This window comes from Dicentrarchus labrax, unplaced genomic scaffold (genome assembly GCF_905237075.1).
Source record: "Dicentrarchus labrax unplaced genomic scaffold, dlabrax2021, whole genome shotgun sequence".
Lineage (NCBI taxonomy): Eukaryota > Metazoa > Chordata > Actinopteri > Moronidae > Dicentrarchus > Dicentrarchus labrax.
In genome coordinates this window covers 11,598,873-11,623,400 of record NW_026136712.1, presented here as the reverse complement: position 1 = coordinate 11,623,400, position 24,528 = coordinate 11,598,873, and the positions used below count along the sequence as shown (strand labels likewise).

Here is a 24,528-nt window from a genome sequence, read left to right as displayed (position 1 = left end):
TGTGTGTGTGTGTGTGTGTGTGTGTGTGTGTGTGTGTGTGTGTGTGTGTGTGATTGTGTGTGTGTGTGGTGATGTTGGGGGGGATGGTGGGGGGAGTGAGGCGAAACAGTCACATGCACAACAGAATGTCAAGGAATAACTCCCTGCCTCTCTCTCTCCCTCTCTCTCTTCCTCTTGACTCCCTCCATCCTCCTCCTCCTCCTCCTCTTCCTACTCCAGCATGCCGCTCTGCTCTCTCTTCCTCTCTGCTCTTCGTTTTCATCTCAACTTAAACTATCCGTGCATTTAATTTTTAATGATATGCATAGAGCTCACTCAGTCCCCCCCCCCCCCTCTCTCTCTCTCCCTCTCTCTAGTTTCTCCTCCTCTCTTCGCCACCTGTTAGTTAGTCTCCCTCTCCTCTCCGCACTGGAATCCCCTCTTTTTTTGCGCTATCAGTGAGGTAAGTCAACATTTATGTTCTATTATTCTAAAATGCAGGAAGGTTGGAAACATTCATTTTGTGATCTATTTTTTTCCAAAATTTTTCTACATGAAATACACCTTTATGTCTCACGCCTCTTCTTTTAAAAATGTTTTCTTTCCTTCTCCCTCACCCTCTATGTTCCTCATTATTATATCTTCACTTTTCTTGTCTGTTTGGTTCATGTATGTGTTTTTTCTTGTTTCTCTGTGCATGAGAGAAAAAAAAACTAATGCAGCAAAAAAAAAAAAAAACAGACAGAGAGACGCAATATTTCTGCATCATTCTCACACTGCAGGGAGGTGCAACATGTGGCAGTCTGTTTTTGTATCTTTTTATCTGCTCCTTCACTTTTCTTTTCACACCTTCCAACACTCATAGACACATGAGACGCACACACTGTCACTCACGCACACATTGAAGTTTACTCATCCTTGGCTGCCTGAAAATAACTTGGCTCTAACTGACAAGTGCTCACTGTCACTGTGGTTAGCTATAAATGATGTGCGGACTGTCAAGCTCTAATGAGTAGGTAGCTACAGTGTGCGGCACTGTACTATACCATCTGCCTGGCAGCCAGCAGCTTGTTATTTAAAGGTGAACGGAGCCCGCCACAGGGGCCCATTGTATGTAGGACACTAGAGAAGAAGAAGAAGAATACCAGTCAAGAGACAGGGGGAGAGACAGATGCCCACATGCCTACAGGTGGAATAATGGTGTCTGAGAAACACTGACGGGGTGATAATGACAGAGATAAAGAGGGGAGAAGAAGAGAAGAGGTGGATTATTAAAGTGTAGATGAGAAGGTAGAGGAGGGGGCTTGAGGGAAAGAACGTCCATGCTGTGATGTGACTCTAATTTAAAGTGAAGGAGCTGAAAGAGGAGGAGGGGAGGTCGCATGTTGCACAAAGATATTCCTGACTGTCGGCTTCTGGCAGCTTCATTCCTCCCTCTCAAAGCTGGAAACATATGTAACGGCACAAGTATATGTACAAGGGGGCCATGAAGGATGCACTGTCCTGTATATGGTTGCATAACTAACAGCCACAGGGCTGCTGTATGTGGTTTCTGTGGACAAGTTGGGCCATTATCTTGTAGCTTATAGGAATTATGTAAAGTTGCTCAGCCATGTGCTCCGAGGCTAAGAGTCATCTACGTAAAAGACCTTTGGCACAGTGAAACCTGTGAAGTGCGAGGTGAAAACTGCACCTTGTTATTCCGAGTGTGCCTTGCCACACTTCTCAGCAACAAGAGGATGATGAAACGAGAAGATGAGAGAAAGATTCCAGCTGGCAACATGAGAGCGATCAATCATGATCCCTCTGTGAGCTTCTGCTTCCCTGCGAGCTGTAAGCCACCAGGCCTCCTGGCTGTATGTGTGTGCTGCTGCTGCTGCTGCTGCTGCTGCTGCTGCTGCTGCTGCTGCTGCTGCTGGTGCTGGTGCTGCTCCAGCTTACGGCCACATCTGCCAGGACTGGGAGGCGACTGACTGCGCACATTATATCAACAGACACTCGCTCACAAGCCTGCAACAGCTGCATAGTGTGTGTGTATGTGTGTGTGTGTGTGTGTGTGTGTGTGTGTGTGTGTGTGTGTGTGTGTGTGTGTGTGTGTGTGTGTGGAAAGAGATGAATTAATGATCTGACAGAAGTGTGTCTGTATGTATGTTTGCTGGCATGCTTGAGTGGAAGTATTGATATATTTGTGCATGTTTGTGTGTGTGCTGAGGGATTATGTATTATTCATAATAAACAATCATTATTATACTCCAAGTTAATTCATCTTTTAATCAGTTCTTGCCATAATCATCCTCATCACAGGGAGTTTCATTAACTTGTTTTCACCTTCTCTTTAATGTCTTGCCATCCACTTAATTTAGGATTATTTCTCTTTTATTGTTGTGCCAGACTGAAATGATTTATGGCGCGGTAGCTGTGATAAGCTCTGGTTCATCTTCTCTCTACAATCATCCACCTCAGATTTAAAAAACAAGAGCCACAGAGTCTTGTCCTGAAGTGCAGGAGTCTGAGGTTATCTCTGTGCTACTTAATTGAGCAGTGATGAACTCTGACCAGTTGTTCAGCGCTTCAGAAGTCATTAATTTTGCTATTGTGGTCCTTAATGGCACCAAAATGGCTGCTGCTGATTTTCGAAAGGCAAGATGTCCATCATGTTCCATTGCAGAGCCAGTGGTCTGTCAAAGTCCTTTCAGTCAAATGAGTCGAGGAAGTTTGCAGGCTGGCACACTGTGGCATGTTTTTGTGGAAGTTTGTTTCATCTTCAGCCAAGGGAAAGCTGGATGAGCTGTGGTGTGTATCACCCACTGTTGTGCTCACAGCAGAGAGAATGGACCATACATGACAAATGACCCTCACTGCCTGTAATTCTGCTGAAGGTCAACAGTCAGAGGCAGCAGTTTCAGAGCGAGGGTGTCATTAGTCATATTGACTTTACCCTGATGACTAAAGGGTCTGAAATGAATCTCAGGTTGTGACCCCCCAGACAGGAGTAAGGGAATAATTATAGTTTTGACAACCCTTGTGTGTACCAGTGGCTCCCAACCATTTCTCTAAAGGACCCCTTGTTCTATAATTAAGTAGACTGGTGACTAAGTGACGTATTTTATGAAAACTATATGTTATATTCAATGCATAACGATAACAGTACATAACAACTGATGAATTGTACAATGAAACCAAATAGTGAACTCAAAAGCAGCGGGAAGTCTGGGTAAAACGAGCGATTTAGATGAATTATTTCCTATGAATATTGCATCAGAGATGAGTTTCCTGATATTTATAGGAACCTTTTATACAATCCTTTGTCTGAATTATGTTTTCTTTCAATTTTTACCTAATATGTTTATTTTGTTCTTCTCCCTTATGCTTGGCTCTTCTATTAGCTCCTTGGTTGTTTTATCTCTGTATTTAGGCTGTTTAGCAGAATGGTTTCTGAATATAGCTTGTGTTCAGGTCTTCAAAGTGTATTGCTTAAATAATTAGCTAGTAGTCAACTAGTAATTAATAATTTAATTCCATTTTCTTAGAGATATAGGCCTACTGTGTATATTTTAAAAGTTTTTTCACGGCCCTTAAAATCAAGAAGGCCTCACAACCCCCTGTGAAGCCTTGGGAACCACTAGTGTCAACTAGTTTGTCTCCAAAAGTAAAATAATCCACCTTCCACCACTTCTAAATCTCATTACCATGTTAACATGTAACAAAAATGTGGGACTATTTCCATTGTAATTACCTGTCAGTCATTAGATTGGTATCAATTGTCTCATCTAAGTCCCAGCAGGACAGCAAATAAGTGTCTGCTGAACTATTACTTTAATATGGATGCAGGTTAGAGATCATCCACTCCATTAATGACATGCATAAGGATCTTCAAAAAGTCCTTATTCCTGATTTTCCGCTTACTTCTGTTCATGGGGATTAATTTCAGGCCCTTCCGTCACCAGAATAAAGTCAATATGGCCACTATATTCCTGTCTGTTTATTTAAACCTCCCTCTCTGGGTCCTGAGATTCTCCTCATTTTGATATTTTAATATGTCATAGACGTTCATCCTACAGACAACACAGAGGAAGTGCAAATATACACAGTGCAAATATTCACTTCTCAGTTTCAATCGATTAATGCAGAGAGAGCAGAAGGGGGGGATTTGTTCAGTATTGAGGACAGAACGCCCCCTCAAGGCCTGCTGTCTTTAGAAAACAAAAGCTGTGAGATATTTGTAATCCAGCCCCCTCTTTTTTATTTCGGGAAGAGAGCAGACACATCAGCCTTGTGGTCAACTCTACTCCCTGCTACCACAACTTTATATAATCATCAGGACTTCTTCTTTCCATCTGTGTACTGAAGAGCGTTCCTGCCTGTAAAGACTTCATCCCATAATTACCTGTCTGTCTTTGGAGGATTGTTAAGCACTTTAGATAACATGCATGCCTCAACGCCTCACACACACTGCAATTTCATAAAGGATGATTAGGATTCGGGGGAGACCCCTATTGTCTATTATCTTTTATCCTCCCTGATATGCTTGAGTTTATTCAGATGTATTCAATTGAAATGCAAATTTGTGCACATCCTCTGCGGTATTTTGTCATTTTATGAGTAATGTCTTTCTTTTTAAGAGTTCTAATTATGTTGAAGGAGGTTTCAGCGTGAGAGTAGATTGAGATAAACGCTTCCTATCACAAGTTCTCCTTCTTGACTATATGGCAAATCAGAAACTCCTATTAGTTGTGATGATATCTCAGAGATAGCCAGACACAGGGAAAGATCTTATGTATCGGCAACCATCTTACTAAGCTCACCTTATTTCGCTTCGAATAGCAGAGGTGAAATTGAGAACGGCTTGTATCTGTGGATCAGTGTCTTCGCTCTTGCTTTGGATGAATGCTTTCCGAAGTTTGAATTGTTGTATTGCTGAAAAGTGATTTAACTTGCTAACTCTTCCTCCTCTATCTCCGACTCTAGCCCTATGACTGTGCGTAAAGGAAAAAGTTTAGCCATCACCATCCAGGAGCACATGGCCATCGACGTATGTCCGGGCCCCATCCGCCCCATCCGTCAAATCTCTGCCTACTTCCCTCGCCTGTCGCCCACTTCCTCCTTCTCTGAGCCACTCTCGCCCAATCAGGTGGCAGCTCCCACGGCGCTCAGCCCTGGCAGCGCAGGTCAAGGTGGAGGGGCTGTCGGTGGGGGAGGAGGTGGAGGGGGGAGCAGCAGCCTGTTGTCACCACTGTTACCAGGGGCGGCGGGCGGAGGGGGCTCCCTGTCAGCCATGAGTAGCATGGACACCTCCATTGAGATCGACAGCTGTGACAGCGACGATAACAGTGAGTCACCTGAGAGTAATGACCCTGTTTCACAAAAGCTGCTTGAGTCAGAGGATAAAAAAAAGAACTCAAGGCAGATGTAAATTTGGAGAAAAGGCCCAGAATGCTTCAGAGAAATCAAAACTGACCCTTTGATAAGGTATTGTTGCTACACCTGTCAAGCTTTATGTTCTCGCACAGCACAAATGCAGTTTAAAGTGATGTTGGTGGAAGATTTATCTTTGAAATTCTAAGTGATATTTGAAATAATGGTCCTTTGATTTCAGATTGAGTCAAAACAGGCTTCTCAAATTAAGCTATAGCCGACAACTGTTGACTTTGAAGGCTGAAATGAAAACTATCTCTAGCAGATGTTTTCATCTGCAGACAGCATAAACTAATGCTAACACTAAAACTTAATGAGTTTGTTTAAAACTTTGTGTTCAGCTGTTTTTAAATGTTTCCATCTGATTCAGCTTTGAAAGAGAACCTTGAGCAGGTGGTCTCAAATGAATAGTTTGTCATATTGGGAATTACAGTCTCTGCAGAGAGTTTGGTTAGAGGACTGATACCACTCTCATGTCTGTCTGAGGGGCATCTACACCAAAAACAATTACTATAACAACTCTTAATATATCTTTTTAAACTCGCTCTAACACAAGTGGAAAGCAAAGTGCACTCCTCAACTATAACGACAGTGGCGAACAATATCGTAACTTATTAAATGCTTATATAGCATCATATTGCTGCAAATTACACAGAAAAAGAAATGTAATTTCACCTGAGACATACTGCCAAATGGGATCTTTGAAGTCCCTAATGATGTCCTGTTTTTTACCAGTAGTTTTCAAAAGATTACAGCTCTTGTAACAGAGTGTTGGAGTCTCCTCTTGTCTTTGAAGGTCTTGAAGAACATACAGCACTAACAGCTCATCAATAACGTCATCCATTTTCCAATATTCTGCTGACACAGCTGAGGCGTGCAGCACATAACAACGTTATTTATTATTCATCAGTGTGGATGCTCTCATCGTTATAGTTTTATTATAGCTATTGTTCTTGGTGCGGATGACCCTTAACCTTTTGGCCGAGCAAAGCAACTTCCTGTTGTCAGTAGTAACAAACAAGATATAACTTGACAGAGCCAGGGCAGCTGTTTCCAGTCTATGTTAAGCTAAGCTAACCAGCTTCTGGCGATAGCATTATATTTACCAGACAAATATGAGAGCAGCGTCAATCTTCTCATCTAACTCTCAGCAGAGGAAAAAGGTTGTTTTCCAAAATGTGTCAACATTAAGACAAGGCAGACGGTTTTTCTTGATAGTCCATAATTGTATGTCTCCCTGTCAGCATTTTCTATACAATGTAATGAAGCCATCAGTTAATAGCAATTACCAAAGTAAGACACAGTTTAATAATGTTTTTTCATTAACTGTCTTCCAGCCTCCTTGGGGACGTTAGAGTTTGATCTACTGTATGAGAGAGCCACCAGCTCCTTACGCTGCACAGTCCTGAGAGCAAAGGTAAATACTGTCCTCAGAAAAAAGTCCACTAGAGCCAACACAGGATGTTTGACCTTGTAGCTAGAGAAAGTAAATTCTAATTTTCATTTACATTTGTGTCCATCATATTCTATACCCACTTATTGTTCAGTCAGCACTGGGTATACCCACTTCTAAATCCCCTCTGATGGTTTTATTCAGTAGTGATCTTTTTTTCCGAGGATGACGAAGGCATAACATAGGATAACATTGTGTAGTTGTCTCACTTGTCTGTGGGACACTATTGATTGAATATGTGCACCTCTTCTGTGGCTAATGCTGAAGTTAAGAGACAGTGTGCAAATACTACTGGCCCATTTTAGACCTAAATATGCAAAAGTAATCTGTTTATAATAGAGCGCTTACCCTTTGCTGGACAGACCACTCAAATTGGGGCATAAATTAAGGATATACCCCCTTCTCCAGGCACCACTCCTCACTAGTTATATTCATGTGTTCAACCAGTGACTCACAAAGCTGTAAGCCTTAAACAACTCCTGTTTTTAGCCATGCTAGCATTGCGGCTTTAGGGGTCAGTCCACCACTTTGGTTCAGATTGAAATAGTTCAACAATTACTGGATGTATTCAGATATTCATGTTCCCTAGAGAATAAATTGTTCTTACTTTTCCTCTGTGGCAACCATGAGGTTGACATTTTTGTTAGTAAAATGTCTTGAGGAGTATTGTACTTTGCAGTGCTAATTACCTAATATTCACCATACTATTCATTATGTGGCTCACTGGTCAACTGAAACTGTCTGTCAAATTAAAAGCCCCCCCACTGTTCTTTAGATTTAATTTGTAAATGAACCATTCACCTCTCAGTCTGGTAACCACTTAAACATTCATTACTGGTGTTGGCAGCTTTCACAATGTTCTCCACCAATTATTTCATATCCCTGTCTTATAGCTTATCTCTCTGTCTCTATTAGGGTCTGAAGCCTATGGATTTCAACGGTTTGGCTGACCCTTACGTCAAGCTGCACCTGCTGCCAGGAGCCTGCAAGGTCTGATTTTGTTATCAACACATGGTCCTTGCATTTATTCTACAAAAAGAAGACCTTCAGTAACCTGTTTCCCAGGATGTTTGAGTGTATATTTCATTCTAGCAAAAATTTTGAGCTGCATTCTGAAAGTGCAAATGCAGACCTGTAAATCTGCACTAAAACAAAATGACCTTATAGACACAAAAAAAAAAAAAAAAAAATGGTTTTCCTGTTGAGATTGTTTGCTCTTTGAAGCTTTGAGAAAAAAGCTTTGAGTTTTATTATAATTTTTCCATCTCCTCTTTGTTTTGATGCACAGGCAAATAAATTGAAAACCAAGACTGTTCGCAACACGCTTAACCCTGTGTGGAACGAGACGCTCACCTACTGTGGAATCACAGAGGAAGACATGTACCGCAAAACACTCCGGTAAATGTTTGCTGTCGAGGCTTTCTTGCTATTTCTGTCTCCTTCACTTGCTGCCTCTCTGTGCTGTCTTGGCTATCAGAGAGTCGACTCTTGCTTACAAAGGATTTCTTATCGTCTATCTCAATCACAAAGTCTGTTGCTTTCGGTTTATAGGCCTTCCTCCTCTCCGTTTCAACGTGTTCCCTCTCACTTTCTATCTTCACTGATCCTTTGATCCTCCTCTGTCAACTCACCTACGTTCCTCTTAGTCTTCACATCTCTCCTGTCCACGAGGATCAGAAAAGATCTCCCCTCATTCTTTCCAAAGCATCCCTCTCTCTTTGTCTTTCTTTCCGTCTTTCTCCCTGCTTTACTCTCTTTTCAAGTTGCAGTGACAGATTGAGGTCAGACTAGGCACCGCGGGGTGTTTTAATTTCATTGACCCCCTCCAGAGGTGACGAAAGCTGCGAATTGTCTCTGCCTGTGACTAAAACTTTGCCACGTCACACGTGGGAGTGGGATTTAAATAGGATCGACAGTTGATCTCTCAGGGGAAATTAGAGAAACTGTCCCTACAACCGGCCTTCGACACTGTTAATTCAGCAGAGGCGTTTAAAGATTTTAGAGTTTAACCTATTGAAACTTGTATACATGTTGATGTCGTTTGAAATTGTGTACAAAGCTGTTTTAAACTTTTCACTTTTTCACATCCACATAAATCCTGATTATGTAATAGATATAATTAAGTGCTGTTAGGGCAAATTTAAAACAATGAATCCAACCAGTTTAACACATTTTATAAACAGCTACTGTAGCTTGTAGATTGTATTGTATGTAGATTTTAGATTGTATTTTTGAGTCAGTTTTATCTTGAAGTGTATTTTTCATATAATTTCTTGTCCGACAGCAGCTTCATTCAACCAGAACTACACAAGATAGCTATGTCACATTTTGAAAAAGTGAAAAAGAACTCCTACTTTTTCTAAACTGGAAAAACTGCATCTCTATTATTATATTTTCTTCCAGCTTTAAACCAGTCAGCTGCAGGCGTATTCTCTCATAAGTTGAAATTGTGTATTTATATTGCTCCTATGATGAAGAAAGAAAACAAAAGCACAATAGATTTGGAAGTGATGAATGCTACAAATACTTTAGGTTAGGCAACATTGTATGTGATAATTCATATATTTCTGCTGGGAAGTTGTATAGTCACATATATTCATGGTAAGTCTATATTTTATCGTTTGATGAGTTAAACATTTGAGGGTTGTTGGTTTTTTTACTCAAGTACTTGAGTATTTTCTTTTTAATTATATCTAACGTTTATTTTTTATGAGCCTTAATAAGAGCCAGTATAAAAGATATCATCATTCACCTGCCCTGCAGTACTAGAAAAAGCCTCTAATAAGTATGTAGTTTATACTAGTCATATTTCTTCGTATTTTACATTAGTCATATATCCACTATTATAGTTGTTATTGCCATGGTAACAGTGGTAATCTATTGAGTGGCATACTGGGTCTAGACCTGCTCTGTATGAAATATGTCCTTAGATAACTTCTGTTATGATTTGCCGTTATACAAACATAATATATATACATAATTATACATAAAATTGAACTGAATTGAATTAAATGGACTTCTGAGCTGTGTACAGCATCAGCCAACATTTGTACATGGACATGGACATTTAAACTGGTGACAGTATGTGTGATTAGATTTATCACACTGACATTATGAAATCTTTCTGATGCAGTAAGAAATGTGAGCTGTCATAATGACAGTAAAATGTGTATATTACCACATCACTACAGCCTTGCATCCCTTTCACACTTGACTATTTGACCTATTGCCTGCTCGCTTACCACTCCATCTTCAAGCCTTTTTGATCATAGCTGTCCTTTACTCGTCCATGTATCGCGCCATCTTTCACCTCTCTGCTCTGACTGCCTTCATCTCTCTTTATTATCCTCCTGCTTTCATCTTTTTTCGCCTAATATGCCAGTATGTTCTGTTCCTTCTTTCTTCCATTTTCCTTGATCCTCAAGGGTCCAGGTCTCCTTTTGGATAATAAGCTACCAGAAATTACCTTTTGGGGGGATGCCAACACATATGTGGTGTCCCCATGCAGGCAACTGGCCCCTTGCACCTTCTACATTTGTGCAATACCGTGTTTTATTACCGGAAACTGAAGACAGCAGGTGACTGCGAGGTTTCATTGCTGTGGTTATTCATTTAGTTAGAAGTCGATTGAAACAGGAGGCCGAGAGGCAGCGCGTTCACATCTGGACCTCTCCTCTGACAAATTGCATTCTTAGTTTGAGCTTTCATTCATATTTACATAAAGCACAGAAAAAGGCAATCACATTGGATTTCAGTTAGCTTGTAGCATACTGATTTTTCACTTCTGCCTATAGACTTCCACATTTGCATGCATAAACGACTCCTTGCACACACACACATGCACGGATTTAAATAAATTCGTAAGTTTTTTATCTCTCCCTCTCACCCACATCACTTCATCACTCACTCCACGGCATTTGATTTAACATACGCAGCCTCCCTCCCTCTCCTCCACTCCTCTCTGCTGCTCCCACCCACTTATGCATTTCGGCTGACGTTATGGCATGTATAAAAGTTTGCCAGGTCCATAAATATGGATTGACTTAACCTTGCGTGATGCACTTTCACACTATCTAAATTCCCCATGGAGGGAAAATGGTAATTACTTGTACAATATGCGTATACAGATGCTGAATTAAAGGTGATTTTTTTTTTCTTTTTAATTCAAGTCAGGTTTATATCAACAACTTCCCTCCCTCATTATAATGTTACTCCAACATTAGGAATAATTAAATGAGTCATAATATGTGAAGTTGTTTGAGTACCACCCTCCCTCACATACAAAGCACATTACATCTGTGCACTCTAAAATGTTCTGTTTCTCATTAATGAGCCTCTCTTATTCCTCTTCATGTTTCCCTCTTTCCCTATTTGTTTCTCATGCTTTTTCTCATTTTTACCTCCCCCTCCCTCCTTCCTGTCTCTATCTCCCAGGGTGTCCGTGTGCGACGAAGACAAGCTGACACATAATGAGTTCATCGGAGAGTCGCGGGTGGCCCTGCGTCGTGTGAAGCCTGACCAGACCAAACACTTTAACATCTGTCTGGAGCATCCACCTCCTGTGAGAAGAAGACGGGGGGAAAGAAAGAATAAAAGGGAGGATAGGATAGAAAGACTAAAAGGAGGGAAAGAAGAAAATGAATGTGTATCAGAGAGATACATGACTGGAGGGCACAGTAATATTTAATATATTAGGCTTCTTGTGTGACTCACAAACTCATCTTTTAAAACAGAAAAAAAACAGAAGGAGGGAGTTGAAGATGGAAGCCAGGAAATTGTTTACACGCCAGTAGGGAGGCGTTAAAATGTCGATATTTAGTAGACGTACCAATCTACTCCAATGATAACCACACACCTGGGTCTCATAATATAGAAAAAACCAATGTGTCTGTACAATCACTGTAGCACCATTAGCACAACAGGCTGAACAAATACCAAGATCCTCCCCTTTATTTGAGATTAAAGACTTGCTAATGCTGATATTGATATTTGAGAGTAAACAGAAAATAAAAAGACTGATCTCTCAAATGTGTTCTTGGGTTGTACTAGCAAGTCGACAACTTTTCTAACTAGCCAAACATCAAGCAAATGCAACAACACAAGTCTGCCAATATCGCTTACTAGTCCAACAGCAAGAAGACCAGCTCGCTGTCTGCAGCCTTTTAATTCACAACGCTCTCGCCAACGGCTAAAAGCCAGTCCAGATGTAAGATGTGCAGCAGTTTCACTCTCCTTTTATCTACTCAGCTTCCTCCGTCGTCCTCTGAGAGTCTTTACATCCGCCATTAGCTGTGTCCATAGAGCTGCTGAGCCCGGGTACATTGCCAGCTCCAGTCCTGGCTCAACCAGCACCACTCTCTGTAAGCATTTCTCCCCCTGCTCCAGATCTGAAAAGCTCCAGCACTGCCAGTGTAAACATCTATATTCCCCCATCACTCTGAGCACCTAGTCCTAGGCAGTACAGGCAACTAAACTAGCATTAGATAAGAGGTTGGATTTTGGTCTAGATCCTCTGGAGAGTAATTGGTCAAACGGTACAAATCAAAGGAATATATTTAATATAGTTATTAGTTTAACTCTTTATAAAGGGCATGTGCAGTTACATTACACGGCCAAAAATATTTTACCCCCAGGTGTGGTTACTGTCATTCCATTCAAAACCCCCAAACCATTAATCTACTGCTATAACAGCCGCCAGTCTTATAGGAAGACTTCCTACCAGATTTTAAAACCTGGCTGCAGGGATTGGCTCACATTTAGCTCAGTTATTAGTGAGGTCGACCCTGCAGTTGAGAGATAAGTCCTGGCTCCATTCAGGTTCTTCCAAAAGGTGATGGATGGTGCTCAGGTCAGGGCTCTGATCAAACTGGAAAAACATCTCTTTATGCACTTGTATCCACATACTTTTGACCAGACTGTATATTTTGCATTTATCCGACAATATTGACCTACTGACATAACTGAGATGAGTCCTGGAGCTTGAGAATTACAAGGGACAGAATATCACATCTTTTCTTATAGCCCAGAAATAGCTTTCTGCGCAGGCTAAATGTCAGTCGGGTCACACATGAGAAAAGAGTACATAGAGATCGGGAGAATAAAGGGAGAGGAGTGTGGGGCGGGGGTCAATAGAAAGTGAGAAAGATGAGAAACAAATGGATTAAAAAAATAAAAGTGGTTGAGAGAGCGGGGGGCATGTGTGTGTGTGTTTGTGTGTGTGTGTGTGTGTATAAGGGGGGGGGCTGGGTTTTTGTTCTTTATGAGTTGGAAAGGGCTGCTGGTATTAGATTGGCCCTCTGAGGCTGGTGGCCACTCTGCGATCAAACGCTAAAGCCCCTCTGTCATCCTGCAAACCAGACGCTGTGTCAGGCCTGTCATTTTCAAAGTGGCTTTACCCTCGACTCGATACATCCATCCCTTTCTCTTCATCCTTTGCTCCTCTAACCTGCTTCTGCAGTTTCTCTGTCAGTCATATTCGCTTAATGTTAATCTCTTCTTTTTGCCTTCTCTGCCTCCAGCTGCCGTCTCCGACTGCGATGAGCACGGCCCTGAGAGGTATCTCCTGCTACCTGAGAGAGGTGAATGCATGACTCCTCTGTTTTGGTCACCTTGACCTCACTTCTGTCTCTCTGTCTGTCCTCATAGTCCATCTTTCAGCTCGTTGTAAAGGACTACACTGAGCTTTGTTCACCTCACTGGCTCCAGAATCACGTTGCTGTGCCAGAACGTGACAAACATCCTAAAAGTATGAGAATAAACCTGTTTGTATTCCAAGGTTGCTTTTAGTTTTCATTCTATGGAAACAAAATATCATTCTTCATCGGTTTTCAATTAAGCATAATCAGCGCAACAGGTTTAACTGTTTATAAGTGCTGAAAGAAATTTTAAATTAATCAGCTGATTAGCAAAGTTAAATAACATTTTTGATAACTGATTAATCATTTAAGGCATTTAAAAAGCAAAGAGACCGCAAATGTGAGAATTTTGTGCTGTTATTTATAATTTATTACATTATTTATTGATTGGTTGTAAAAAATATCTTCAGATTTTGGGCTGTTGATTAGACAAAATATGCAATTTGACAACTATTAAACCAAAAACTGGGTTGAATTGATGATGAACTTTACTCACCTGCTCTTTGAGTTTTATGTTAATTTCTTAAGACTTGCAGGTTAAGGTGGTCGCCATTCAAATTAAAGCACTTAACACAAATTGTGTATACTTAACATCAAAGCTAACTATTCTGCAAAGCATTTTAATTTATTTTCCAGGGGCCTGTTTATTTCCATAAATTTCCGTAAAACACAAAAATCAATTAGCAGACTCACTTAAGTCAAGTAATCCATTAAACAAGCATTCATTTATTGTTGTGAGGTACTGTAATTAAGTGCAGTACATCTGGGAAAACTGCATAACTGTATCTAAAACTAGAAATCTACATTAAAGTGAGATTATGTAGCTTTTGCTGAACAGCAGCCGTCAGCCGACATTAGCCTCTATAGGCTACTGTGCCTATTGCCTATGAACTCAACCTTCAATTTATAAGAGGAAGAATGGTGGGGGGGTTTTCTTAAACAAGTTACAAAAATGTAAAGTATGCAAGTGAACACACTGGTCTGGTCCTTCAATGTCAGAGCTGGTTTTTAATGTCTCTGTTGCGACTCAGGAAATAAAGGATTGGACTGAATGCAGAGAAAGCAGGCAGCAGGATGACTTCAGTGGTTTATTAGACAAAAGTAGCTCACTGACAGGTATGTAGACAGGTAACAGGCAGGCAGGTTCAGGGCAGCAGAAGCTCGAAAGCAAAATCAAAAGGCAAGACAGGAACATAGCAACTACAAGATGAACTGACAAAGGATCAGAGGATGTGGGCTGGTCTATGCAGAGAGTGGCTGATCAGGGAATGAGGTGCAGGTGGGGAAGACAAGGCGGTGGCATCTGGTGGACAAGTAAAGAATAATGGTGAAGGACGCTGGGAATGTGGTGGCTGAAGAGAGGGACATAGAGGCGGACGCTGTGGCAGTCTCAGTTGTATTAGAGATGATTTCGGAGCCAATCCTCTCTCACCACATATTGGGTAAATTAAATTAACAAAGGGCCGGTGTAGTTCTTTAACTCCATTAAAATAACTGGAGTGAAACAGCTGCCTCTGTGTTTCTCACCATAGTCAAGGTTGTTTAATGTGTCTGCTCTGTAGCCTTGAAATCCCACCCACAAATTTATCCTTTTCCCATTCATCTGTCACTGTGTGTGGCTGCGTGCCGTTGATGCCTGTTTGTTTCCGCCTTCCTAATGAGTTGCTCTCTATCGATCTGTGAAGGTCTGAGCTGTTTCATTACCAGATACCTGGTGCAAATTATCCTCACTAATTGCGAGTTTTACTGTCTCCCTTCTCAGTCACGGCAGATGGTGAACTGCCTGTTGGCAGTAATGATGATTCCCAAAGAAAAACACAGACAAGGAGAGGAGAAACATAGGGAAGACAGAATAAGGAAAAAGGAAGGGAGCAAGCTGTTGAGACAATTAGAGAAAGGGAGGGAGGAGCATGGAGGAGTGAGGGCCGTGTGGCGTATTGATCGTCCTGGCTGTGTCCACCTCACGCCTGAAGATAAGACTTAATGAGAGATGGAGAGATATAAAGGAGAGGAGAGACATTTTGGTGAAAAATACAGTAGAGGAGGGATGGAATCCATTTCACATTAAAATTACATTAGAGGCAATAAAAGTATTTTCCATTTTCTGTGGTGAAACAACAAACTTGGTTAAAAAATATGCACCTGCAGTGACGAAAAAACCTGAAATAGCAAACATACGTCTCTCCTATAAATAACATACATGTATTGGTGCTGTTGGCCATGAGGGTGAGTCACGGTCCTGTGAGAACATCGTCTTCCCCTTCTTCACCCTCTGTTGCTGCTTCCTCGCTTTCTTTCATCTGTCACTTTGAATCTACTCTGTTGTTCCGCTTGTTGTCAAATGCTTTGGAAACAGTTTGATGTTTTCCATGGAAAAGACGTGAGCCACGAGCGACAAAGTGCATTAATATGGCTTTAAGGTTTGTCCGAGGCAGTCCTGTTTATTACAATGTTAGTGATAGTTGGGTTTTTTCTCTGAGCTGTGGCAGATGAGCTCAAATGTTAGATGAAAGTCACTGAGCTCTTTAGGTGTGTCTGCTTATGAGAGAAGAAGAAGAGGCAGCAAAGGACACAAAGTACAGTTTAAAGCAATGTTAGTTTTGAAAGAAGATGACGCATTTATGTTCTTATTAATAAAAGGCTGAATTCATAAACAATAAACCTCACCTTGGCTCAGTTCAATACACTCAGGGGTTTTTGAAACTACAGCCTTACTTGGTCTGTTGTGACGAGTAGCATAAGATGTTTAGATAGATGTTACTGAGGGATTTTAGTGGATTAATGACTCTTCTTTACTTGTATTACTGGCCGGATAAAGAGTCAGGTTTTCGGTGGGGTTTTGATACTAAAAAGATGGAGCGTAACACTTTATTTAGGTAGTCTGCCTACAGATACTTTAGTATTGCTTTTACTTTAATATTTGTAACAATTCAACAGCTTATTAGTTGAGATTCAACAACCATTTTCTGATATTACACCACTGTGGTTAAGGTTTGGTTAGGTTAGGGTATGTTCATAAATTGCCACAAGCGGATATGCAATGCCATGTCTACAGAGGAAACGGGTGTAGTCAATGGATTGCATTAGTTTGGTCCTCTTAAAGCCAGTAACAAATGCTTTGGCATTAAGGCTTCAGTCTACTTGGGTCTTAAAGTTCCAGTGTGTAATATTTAGGAGAATATTCAGTTGGTTGCAACGTGCTACTACACTGCCACTAAACTCTACACACTGGTCCTTTAAATACGCGGTAGATATCTGGAATCGTGTTTTAAGCCTGTACAGATCTCTACTACAGTGTTACACTGTGTTGTAGCGCTCATCCTGTCACCTGTGGCAAAGGTGGCTGCAGAAGTTACATAATCTTGCTTGGATTTCTGCCGTGCTGCTGTATTATGTATTTATATATGCAGTTGATTTTTTGGCCTCAGTAAACACAGCGCTGACATATTATATCACATTATTAAGTTGATATGGCGAGCGTGTTGGCAAACAGCTGTGTCTTGTTTACACATCAGACAGAGGCCGAGCAGCATCAGCATTCATTTGTCGTGCGGTCCAATATATACTCTCCTTTTAGCTATGTTCTGCTCTTGACCAACTCCTGAGGGAAATAACTGAGTCTTTAGCTGCTAAAGGCTCCGTTATGTTCACCGGCTGGTCGCTAACTTTGTCTGTCAGCTGTTTGGTGCTGAGCAGGTAGTGTACAGTGGGGTTTATCAAAGCTTTTTCGCTGAAAACAGCTGCCAGCTGCACCTGAAGACAAGACTAATGAGAGCAGTGAGAGTGAACTTCAGCAGTAAACACAAGAAAACAATAAGCTGGAAGCCATTAAACTAAACAGCTCCTTAGAGCTGGGCGACCCCTTTTATATTACACACAGACATTTAATCCACTGGCAATATAAATATATTGATTACAGGAGCTGTAACGTCTCTAACCCGTTTCATCAGCAGGTCATGGCCATCATTTTCTATATAAGGCCTCCTTTTAACCCTGGACCTTCAGTCAGTCACTTATCTAGCAGCTACAAACGTAGCTCACACACCTTTTTCCTGATTTTTTTGTTTTTCTATTTCTATCTCTCATATCCCCTCTTTCTCTCAGTGGGAGACTGAGCAGCAGAGAAGTCTAGAGGAGAGAGGCCGTTTGCTGCTCTGCCTGCAGTTCCTCCCCCCGGCCAGTGATGGCGACGTGAAGGGCGAGGCCAAGGAGAGGGCTCGTGGCGGGCTGTGTGTGGGTGTCAAACGCTGCGCCCACCTGGCAGCCATGGACGTCAACGGCTACTCAGACCCCTACGTTAAAACGTAAGCATGAAAGTACTAACTGAATGCCATGGTGTATTTGATTCAATAAATAGCACATGTCATTGGACACATTTAAAATAACTAATACACAACTTAAAGTGATGGATTGACATTTCAAGGCCCTCCACTCGAGCCATCCAGCTCTCCCTCCACCCGTGGTGTGGTCTTACCTGGCCGTTGGCTTATACTGACCCCATGAATCACCTTTTGTCGTCTCTCATCAGTGATAGATGACTTGAGTTAGCCCTGCATACGGTAATGGTGACAAATGAGGGCCGCTTTCACACAAGTGGAAGCCATTGTGCAATATATCACTCATTCATCAAGATAATGATAACACTGTGTGTGTGTGTATTGACAGCCTTCAGAATGGACTGAAAGGCAGTGACATGATCTAATGTTATAGGCGTACTGTATCATGCAGGAGACGGAGTTGGGTGCTATTGTTAGTGTCATAGAGGTCTGCTGGAGTTTCATTACTCACTGATGAAAGAAAAGCAATACTGTGTGTGTCACTGTTTGCGTGTTTGTGTGTGTGCCAGCGAGGGCAGGAAGATCCCTGGGTTGAATGATGCACCCTGACACAAACTGGACAAATGAGTTTTAAAATGCCCCTCTTCTTCCTGAGTGCTGGTTCTGGCTTAGAGGGTTGTTTGTGAAATAAGTAAGACATTAAACAACCTCCTGTCACACACACATTCATACACACTAATCTCACTTCTCCTTTCCCGTCATGCCTTTAAACTCAAGTTTTCTCCCTCCTCCTTAACACCCACTGAATCTATGCATACATCCCTCACACATCCACAGTAATACATCACGCACCTTGTTTCATTTTGGATGCGTGCTTGCATCTTTGCCCTTTGGCGGGAGCTTTCTTTCCCAGATGCTTTGTTGTGTCTGAGAGCGTGTGGGAACATACGCTCTCCGAGCTGTGGGTGGTGGGTGGAAAGCAAAATGTGAATAGAGATTTCGCCACACTCCTTCCAGCTGGCTTAAAAATATCCTGAGAATTTAATGACACCCCGCGAAGGGATGCGGAGCTTTTTCAATCTGTGCTGTGTTGGTGAAGGAATTACTGATTAGTCCACAAGCTCACACGGTTAGTTTCACAAATAATACATTAAACCTTTGAGGGAATAGTTTGACATTTTGGGAAATACGTTTACTCACTTTCATGTTGAGAGATAGATGAGAAGATGGATACCACTGCCACATCTGTATCAGCATAAAGGAAGACTTTTAGACAGAACCATGCTAGCTGTTTCCACTTAAATCTAGCCTTTATGCTAAGCTAAGCTAACAGGCTACTGGGTGTAGCTTCCTATTTACGGTACAGGTATGACAAGTGGTGTAGTGGTGCCTGGAAAAGTGTGCATACTCTTAATTTATGCCCCATGTTTTTCTTAGCAGCCCTGTGTTACAAACAGTGACATATAATGAGACTACTCTTGTATATTTAGTTCACTCAAAAATGGGCCAGTAGTATTTGCACATTATCACTTAAGTGCTGCTACTTGACAGAATCATAAGAAGCATTATGAAATGAACATTAGCCACAGAAGAGGTGCAGATTTTGAAACTGGCCCACAGACGACTGAGATGACTACATAATAATGCATTTTGGGTGAATTAATTCCATATTCCTTACTCCACCTACTCATGAAAACTCATGTCATGACTGCACAATTTATAAGAAAAACATCAGTTCACTTAACAAAGAGAGGATTTAGAAGTGGTGTACCCAGTGCAGACTGAAAAAAATAAGTAGGCAGGCTGCATTGTGTATATGCTGCACTACATCACTGGGTATGACTCTATGGAAATATCAAACTCCTTTATGTAAATTATTTCTGAATCATCCTTCAGTGAAGAAGTGACTAAGAAGGAAATACAACAGTGAGATGACAAAAAGCTGAAATGTATCCATAACTGACAGTAGAACATATTGATTTCCTATATGAACTTACTCTGACCTTTATGTAGTCATCACTGTTACTGTACCATTAGTGCTTTACCATGACCTGTGAGCAGTAACGTGATGGTATGGCTCTGTTTCAGGTACCTCAAGCCAGACGTTCATAAGAAATCCAAGCACAAAACAGCGGTCATTAAAAAGACTCTCAACCCGGAGTTTAATGAGGTAGGCATCCATGTTTGTGTATGTGCCTTGAAAGCGGGAAGCACAATTACAGTGGCTGAATGTAAAGAGACAGCTCATTTAGACTTATACAGTCCTTAGAGACACTATAGTGCATGCTAACCTTTTTGCAAGACACCCAATTACAGTTTGCATAATATTATCTGCTGCCTCATTAGTGAGTACTTGGGAGATTTATAGAAGAGGAGCAACATGTGTGTTAAATGTGATCTTCTGACCTTTGCTCTCATCCCTCTTTTCTCCCAGGAGTTCTTCTATGAAATCACCTTCTCAGAGTTAGCTACCAAGACGCTGGAGGTCACAGTGTGGGACTACGACCTGGGAAAGTCCAATGACTTCATAGGTGAGCTGACACCACAAACACGCTGGCAGCTAATCATTTCCTGCTGGTGCTCTTTTGGATTACTGATCAGCTGGCTGGCTACTTTATTAGCATTCTAATAATGTTCTACCCATGGCAGATGTTGCCAAAGATATTTTAAGATGTTCTCTATTATCTGCTATGATCCGAGTGCAGCACTGCCTGTAATTTGCAGGGTTTAGTTGCCAAAAGGGTGCCAGTGACATTTTGGCTGAAAATGAGCTTTATACCACACTTGCTCTATGAGTGGGAGTAAGTAATTACATTTACTCCTGTTCTTCTATTTGAATAACTTTTTTGTCTACTTCTACTTTTTCTGGGATATTTAAAGGTCCAGTGTGCAACTTTTAGGAGGATCTATTGGCAGAAATTGAATATAATATACATACGTATGTTTTCATTAGTGTGTAATCACCTGAAAATAAGAATCATTGTGTTTTTGTTACCTTAGAATGAGACGTTTGTGTCTACAAAGGGAACAGCTCCTCTTCTACGGGGTCTGCCATGTTTCTACAGTAGCCCAGAAAGGATAAATAAAACACAGACTATAGAGCTGTTTGCATTTTTAATGCATTTTGCAACCACTGCTTCCAAATGTGAAGGAGAAACTACTTTCACATTTGGAAGGGGGGCGGGTGTCTGCCATTACACTACTTCACACTGGACCTTTAAAAGTCAAGATTTTTGTTTCTTACAGTAGGTAAAGGTTAAGTCTGTTTTTTAAAATTTTCAACAAATCTTCTATGAAAAGACCAAAACCACAGTGTGTTTGTTAGTCCGTCTCTCAATACTTTCAGACTTTCCCATCTGTGTTCATAGCAACAAGCCCACTTGTTTATACTGAATAATTCTTTTTAAAAGGGCTCAGTAATTTCCTAAAACAGCCGTCCACTGAAGTTTTTAACAAACTTTACTTTTTGGGGACTATTTTCAGCTGTCTATGAAAATGAGAAGAGAGAATTTCTAGCACCATGACAGTGTATGTGGGATCCACCCAAAATAAACTACAGTGTGGCACAGAGGAATAAGTTGTATCAGGCTTCGGTTACACAGAAAATACTTGATTTTGGTCTTTTCATGGGAATTGCTGATAAGTAGAAAAGAAATACAATAAAGAATGAAAGTATTAGTGAATACCCAGGAATAGATGAAATTGGAACTGTGAAGCCATTCACAGTCAGTCAGTGACACTTTTTCCTCTCAGGCTGATCAAGTTTTGATCTGAAGTCATAAAGCAATACTAATCTTCTTTTAGTCCCTTTTTATTGTTACACTTTAAATAAGCTACTCACAATTCATCTCTCAGGTAGAAATTTAATTAAGTACGGACATTGTAGCACTCTTCAACACTGTTCAGCTCTCTGGTGGTCAAATTAGACTCATTGTGTCCTTAGAAAGAAAGAAATTAATGTGGAAAAACGTTATTAAGTTTTATTTTGTATTGAAACTCATATATTTAAGTAGATTTTTACCTTTGCTATAGATAATTTAAAATGTTCAGCTCTTTGGGTTATAGCCCTCAATTTATCTTTTAAAACTGTAATTGACTTCTGTCTGTAAATTACTGCACAAAAAAGTATGGGGAAAAAGAAAACAGAGATTATACAATAACTGCTAATAAAACAATAAATCATAAAACAAAACAACCCTAATAAACATAGAAGATGTTCTATAAAAAGGTGTGGGTGGAAGCTACAGCTAATTACGCCTACTCTTCTTAGAGTGAACAACATATTCAAAAGTAAGTCACATGAGTTTCTTTCTTGTCTCTGCACTGCTTAGGGGGTGTGTCCTTAGGGTGCCACTCGCAGGGAGACACTCTGCAGCACTGGATAGACTGTCTGAAGAACAAGGGCAAGAAGGTGGAGCGCTGGCACACACTGACCAACGAGCTGCCTGGATCTACACTGCAGGAATGAACTGATCCTCTTCCACTGTACTGACACTGGAGAGACTGACCTGAAGACTCGGGATGAGAGACAACTCATCGCATGCTCTGAGGATTTTCTGCATGACTATGAAGGATTCATATCCTACTTACTTTGTGTCATAAATAAGACCATAATTCGTAACAACACACCCAAGAGCGTCACATTCAGAGATCAATACTCTAATCTTGGATCTAAATAGACCTGATACAAATCTGTGAAACCGTCCACACCACAAAGCTGACAGTATGAGAATTTTCATAATCATATTCATAGGGATCCGTGTCCCTTTTGTGGGTTTAATGTCAATCTAAATGCTCCTCTGCGCTGCTCCAAACTGATCAGATATCAATCAACAAGAAAAATTGAAATCGTGCAAAAGAAAATATAATGAGGGAGAAAGTTGAATTATTCTGCAGTTCATCCCTCACGTCAGGTTTGCTTGCTCTCACTACACTCGGCCTGTTATTTTCATTAACTGCTGATATTAAAACTCCACCATTATGTGTCACAGCGCACATACCTCTCCCTCGCAATAATGTTATGCCTAATGCTTCCGAAGATTTCCAAGTGGTCTTAATACTGTCAGACGTTTTGTATCTATTGATCTGATCACCTCTGGATTGCCTGCAGACAGCACGACCTAATAAGATAATTGGTTCTTCCATGTTGATGGTTTGTGTCAGTAATCTTGCATGTTTGGTGTTGATGGAGCAAACTAAAAGACAAATATGTGCTAGGCTCTGCTGCAGGATGAAATATTCATCAGCGTGTTGTTCCCAATTCTCCTGAGGTGTGTTGCTCTGATTAACTGAGAAGAGATTTTTTTTATTTAATTCAAGGGTAACAGTTTTTTTTTTTTATGTTGTTCACAGTTGTTTAATGTGTCAGCTCTTATATTACTGTGTCAGTTTCTTGTCAGTGACACGATGATGGACCTAATTTTGCTTCATGATCCTAATTTGTATGGAATTGAACAGAGACGTAATTACCAGAAAAGTTTCAGTGCTGATTATTTTGTGGAGAGCTGTGCATGGTCACAGTAAATAAAATCATCAGCCTTTGTCGAATATTTAAATATGAATGGTGTATAGAGCACAGTGTTGTCTGATATCTTTATGGTTGCTGCTTTACTATGGATTGCATTAACCAAGCTGCAGGTTTTATCTGTGCTCGGTCTCTCGTGGTAAAAGAGGCATGCTGAAACTACCAGTGGTGTTCATATGTAAATATATATATTGTGTTTCACTTGCTTTGGATGTTTTGTCTTTTGGAAAGTGTGCATGATTGTTTATTTCTTTTTCATAAAACATTCGTATTGAATTTACTGTGCGCATCCCTCAATTTTTATTATATTTGCTCCGTTGTTGTAAAGTGGCCTCTTTGAGTCTGATGTTTACAGCTCAGTGGCAATCTAATAAAGCCAATACTGCCACCTAGCGTTCAGGACCTGCAACTGCAGCCTCTTCTCTGACAGTAATGTGAGCACAAGTGATCCAGCAGGAGCACAGAGGCACAGACCACAGGTAAAATAAAATCAACACAAGCATCAGTGTTGGTTTAACACTTTACACTCTTGTGTAAAGACACATTAAACCTATGACTACCTGTGATTGGTTAGATTAAAATAAACTCTTATTCTAGGCCTATGGAGACCAATAATAGCCGCAATTTAAATCTCTACTTAATACTTAATGTTGAAATTTAACTGGCACTGAATTTATAAGACTGAAATATTTTACTGAATTAATGTAGTCTAAATTCCCCTTTATTTTAAGTGGTGTAATTTCAAAAACTGGATTAATGTGACGGATACAAAATTGTAGTGTCCAAAAGATATATAAAAAAATCTATATTCAGTTTGCTGGTGAAATGCTGATGTAAAATGCAAAACGTCTGAAATCAGACACAAAATCTATCCGTCTATCGGCTGCTATATTTATTAATTTGATAATTCTTTCAAATAAATCAAGCAAAATGTACTTCTTCTTCAGCTGTTTATATTATATATGCTCTAATATTCTGTTGCTTTCCGCAACATCTGTCAAACTTTTACTAACTTACTTTACTTTACTTACTCCATTTGAAGGAAGGTCAGAGGTCAGCATTGGGACATCAGGATGTTTCTGATAAACACACTGCTGCTCAGTGTCCTAGATCATGCATAGAGCATCACGCTGTGAGGCTGACCGTGAACTGACCGAGTGTCTGAGTCAGAAGCAGAGTCATGGATGTCAGACTCAGTCTAGATTTTAAATAGAAGAAGCTCTTTGCAGCTGTACAGTTTCTGAT

The 24,528-nt window shown here is 40.7% G+C and overlaps 1 protein-coding gene across 1 annotated transcript; it reads left to right on the top strand.

The window, feature by feature from the left end:
* The first annotated feature begins 149 nt into the window (after positions 1-149).
* LOC127372824 (double C2-like domain-containing protein alpha) lies at positions 150-23,675 on the top strand. Its single transcript, XM_051416671.1, has 11 exons — positions 150-442; positions 4,948-5,309; positions 6,732-6,811; positions 7,763-7,837; positions 8,136-8,245; positions 11,282-11,408; positions 13,366-13,425; positions 17,587-17,786; positions 19,848-19,929; positions 20,194-20,290; positions 22,091-23,675. Exons 2-11 carry the CDS (start codon positions 4,952-4,954, stop codon positions 22,225-22,227), a joined length of 1,326 nt encoding a protein of 441 aa, XP_051272631.1. The 5' UTR covers positions 150-442; positions 4,948-4,951; the 3' UTR covers positions 22,228-23,675.
* Positions 23,676-24,528: the final 853 nt, after the last annotated feature.

Coding starts and splice junctions, on each gene's coding strand:
- LOC127372824 (XM_051416671.1), top strand. CDS start 4,952: ATGACTGTGCGTAAAGGAAAAAGTTTAGCCATCACCATCCAGGAGCAC. Junction 6,812..7,762: donor GCACAGTCCTGAGAGCAAAG/GTAAATACTGTC, acceptor TGTCTCTATTAG/GGTCTGAAGCCTATGGATTT. Junction 11,409..13,365: donor GTCTGGAGCATCCACCTCCT/GTGAGAAGAAGA, acceptor CTCTGCCTCCAG/CTGCCGTCTCCGACTGCGAT.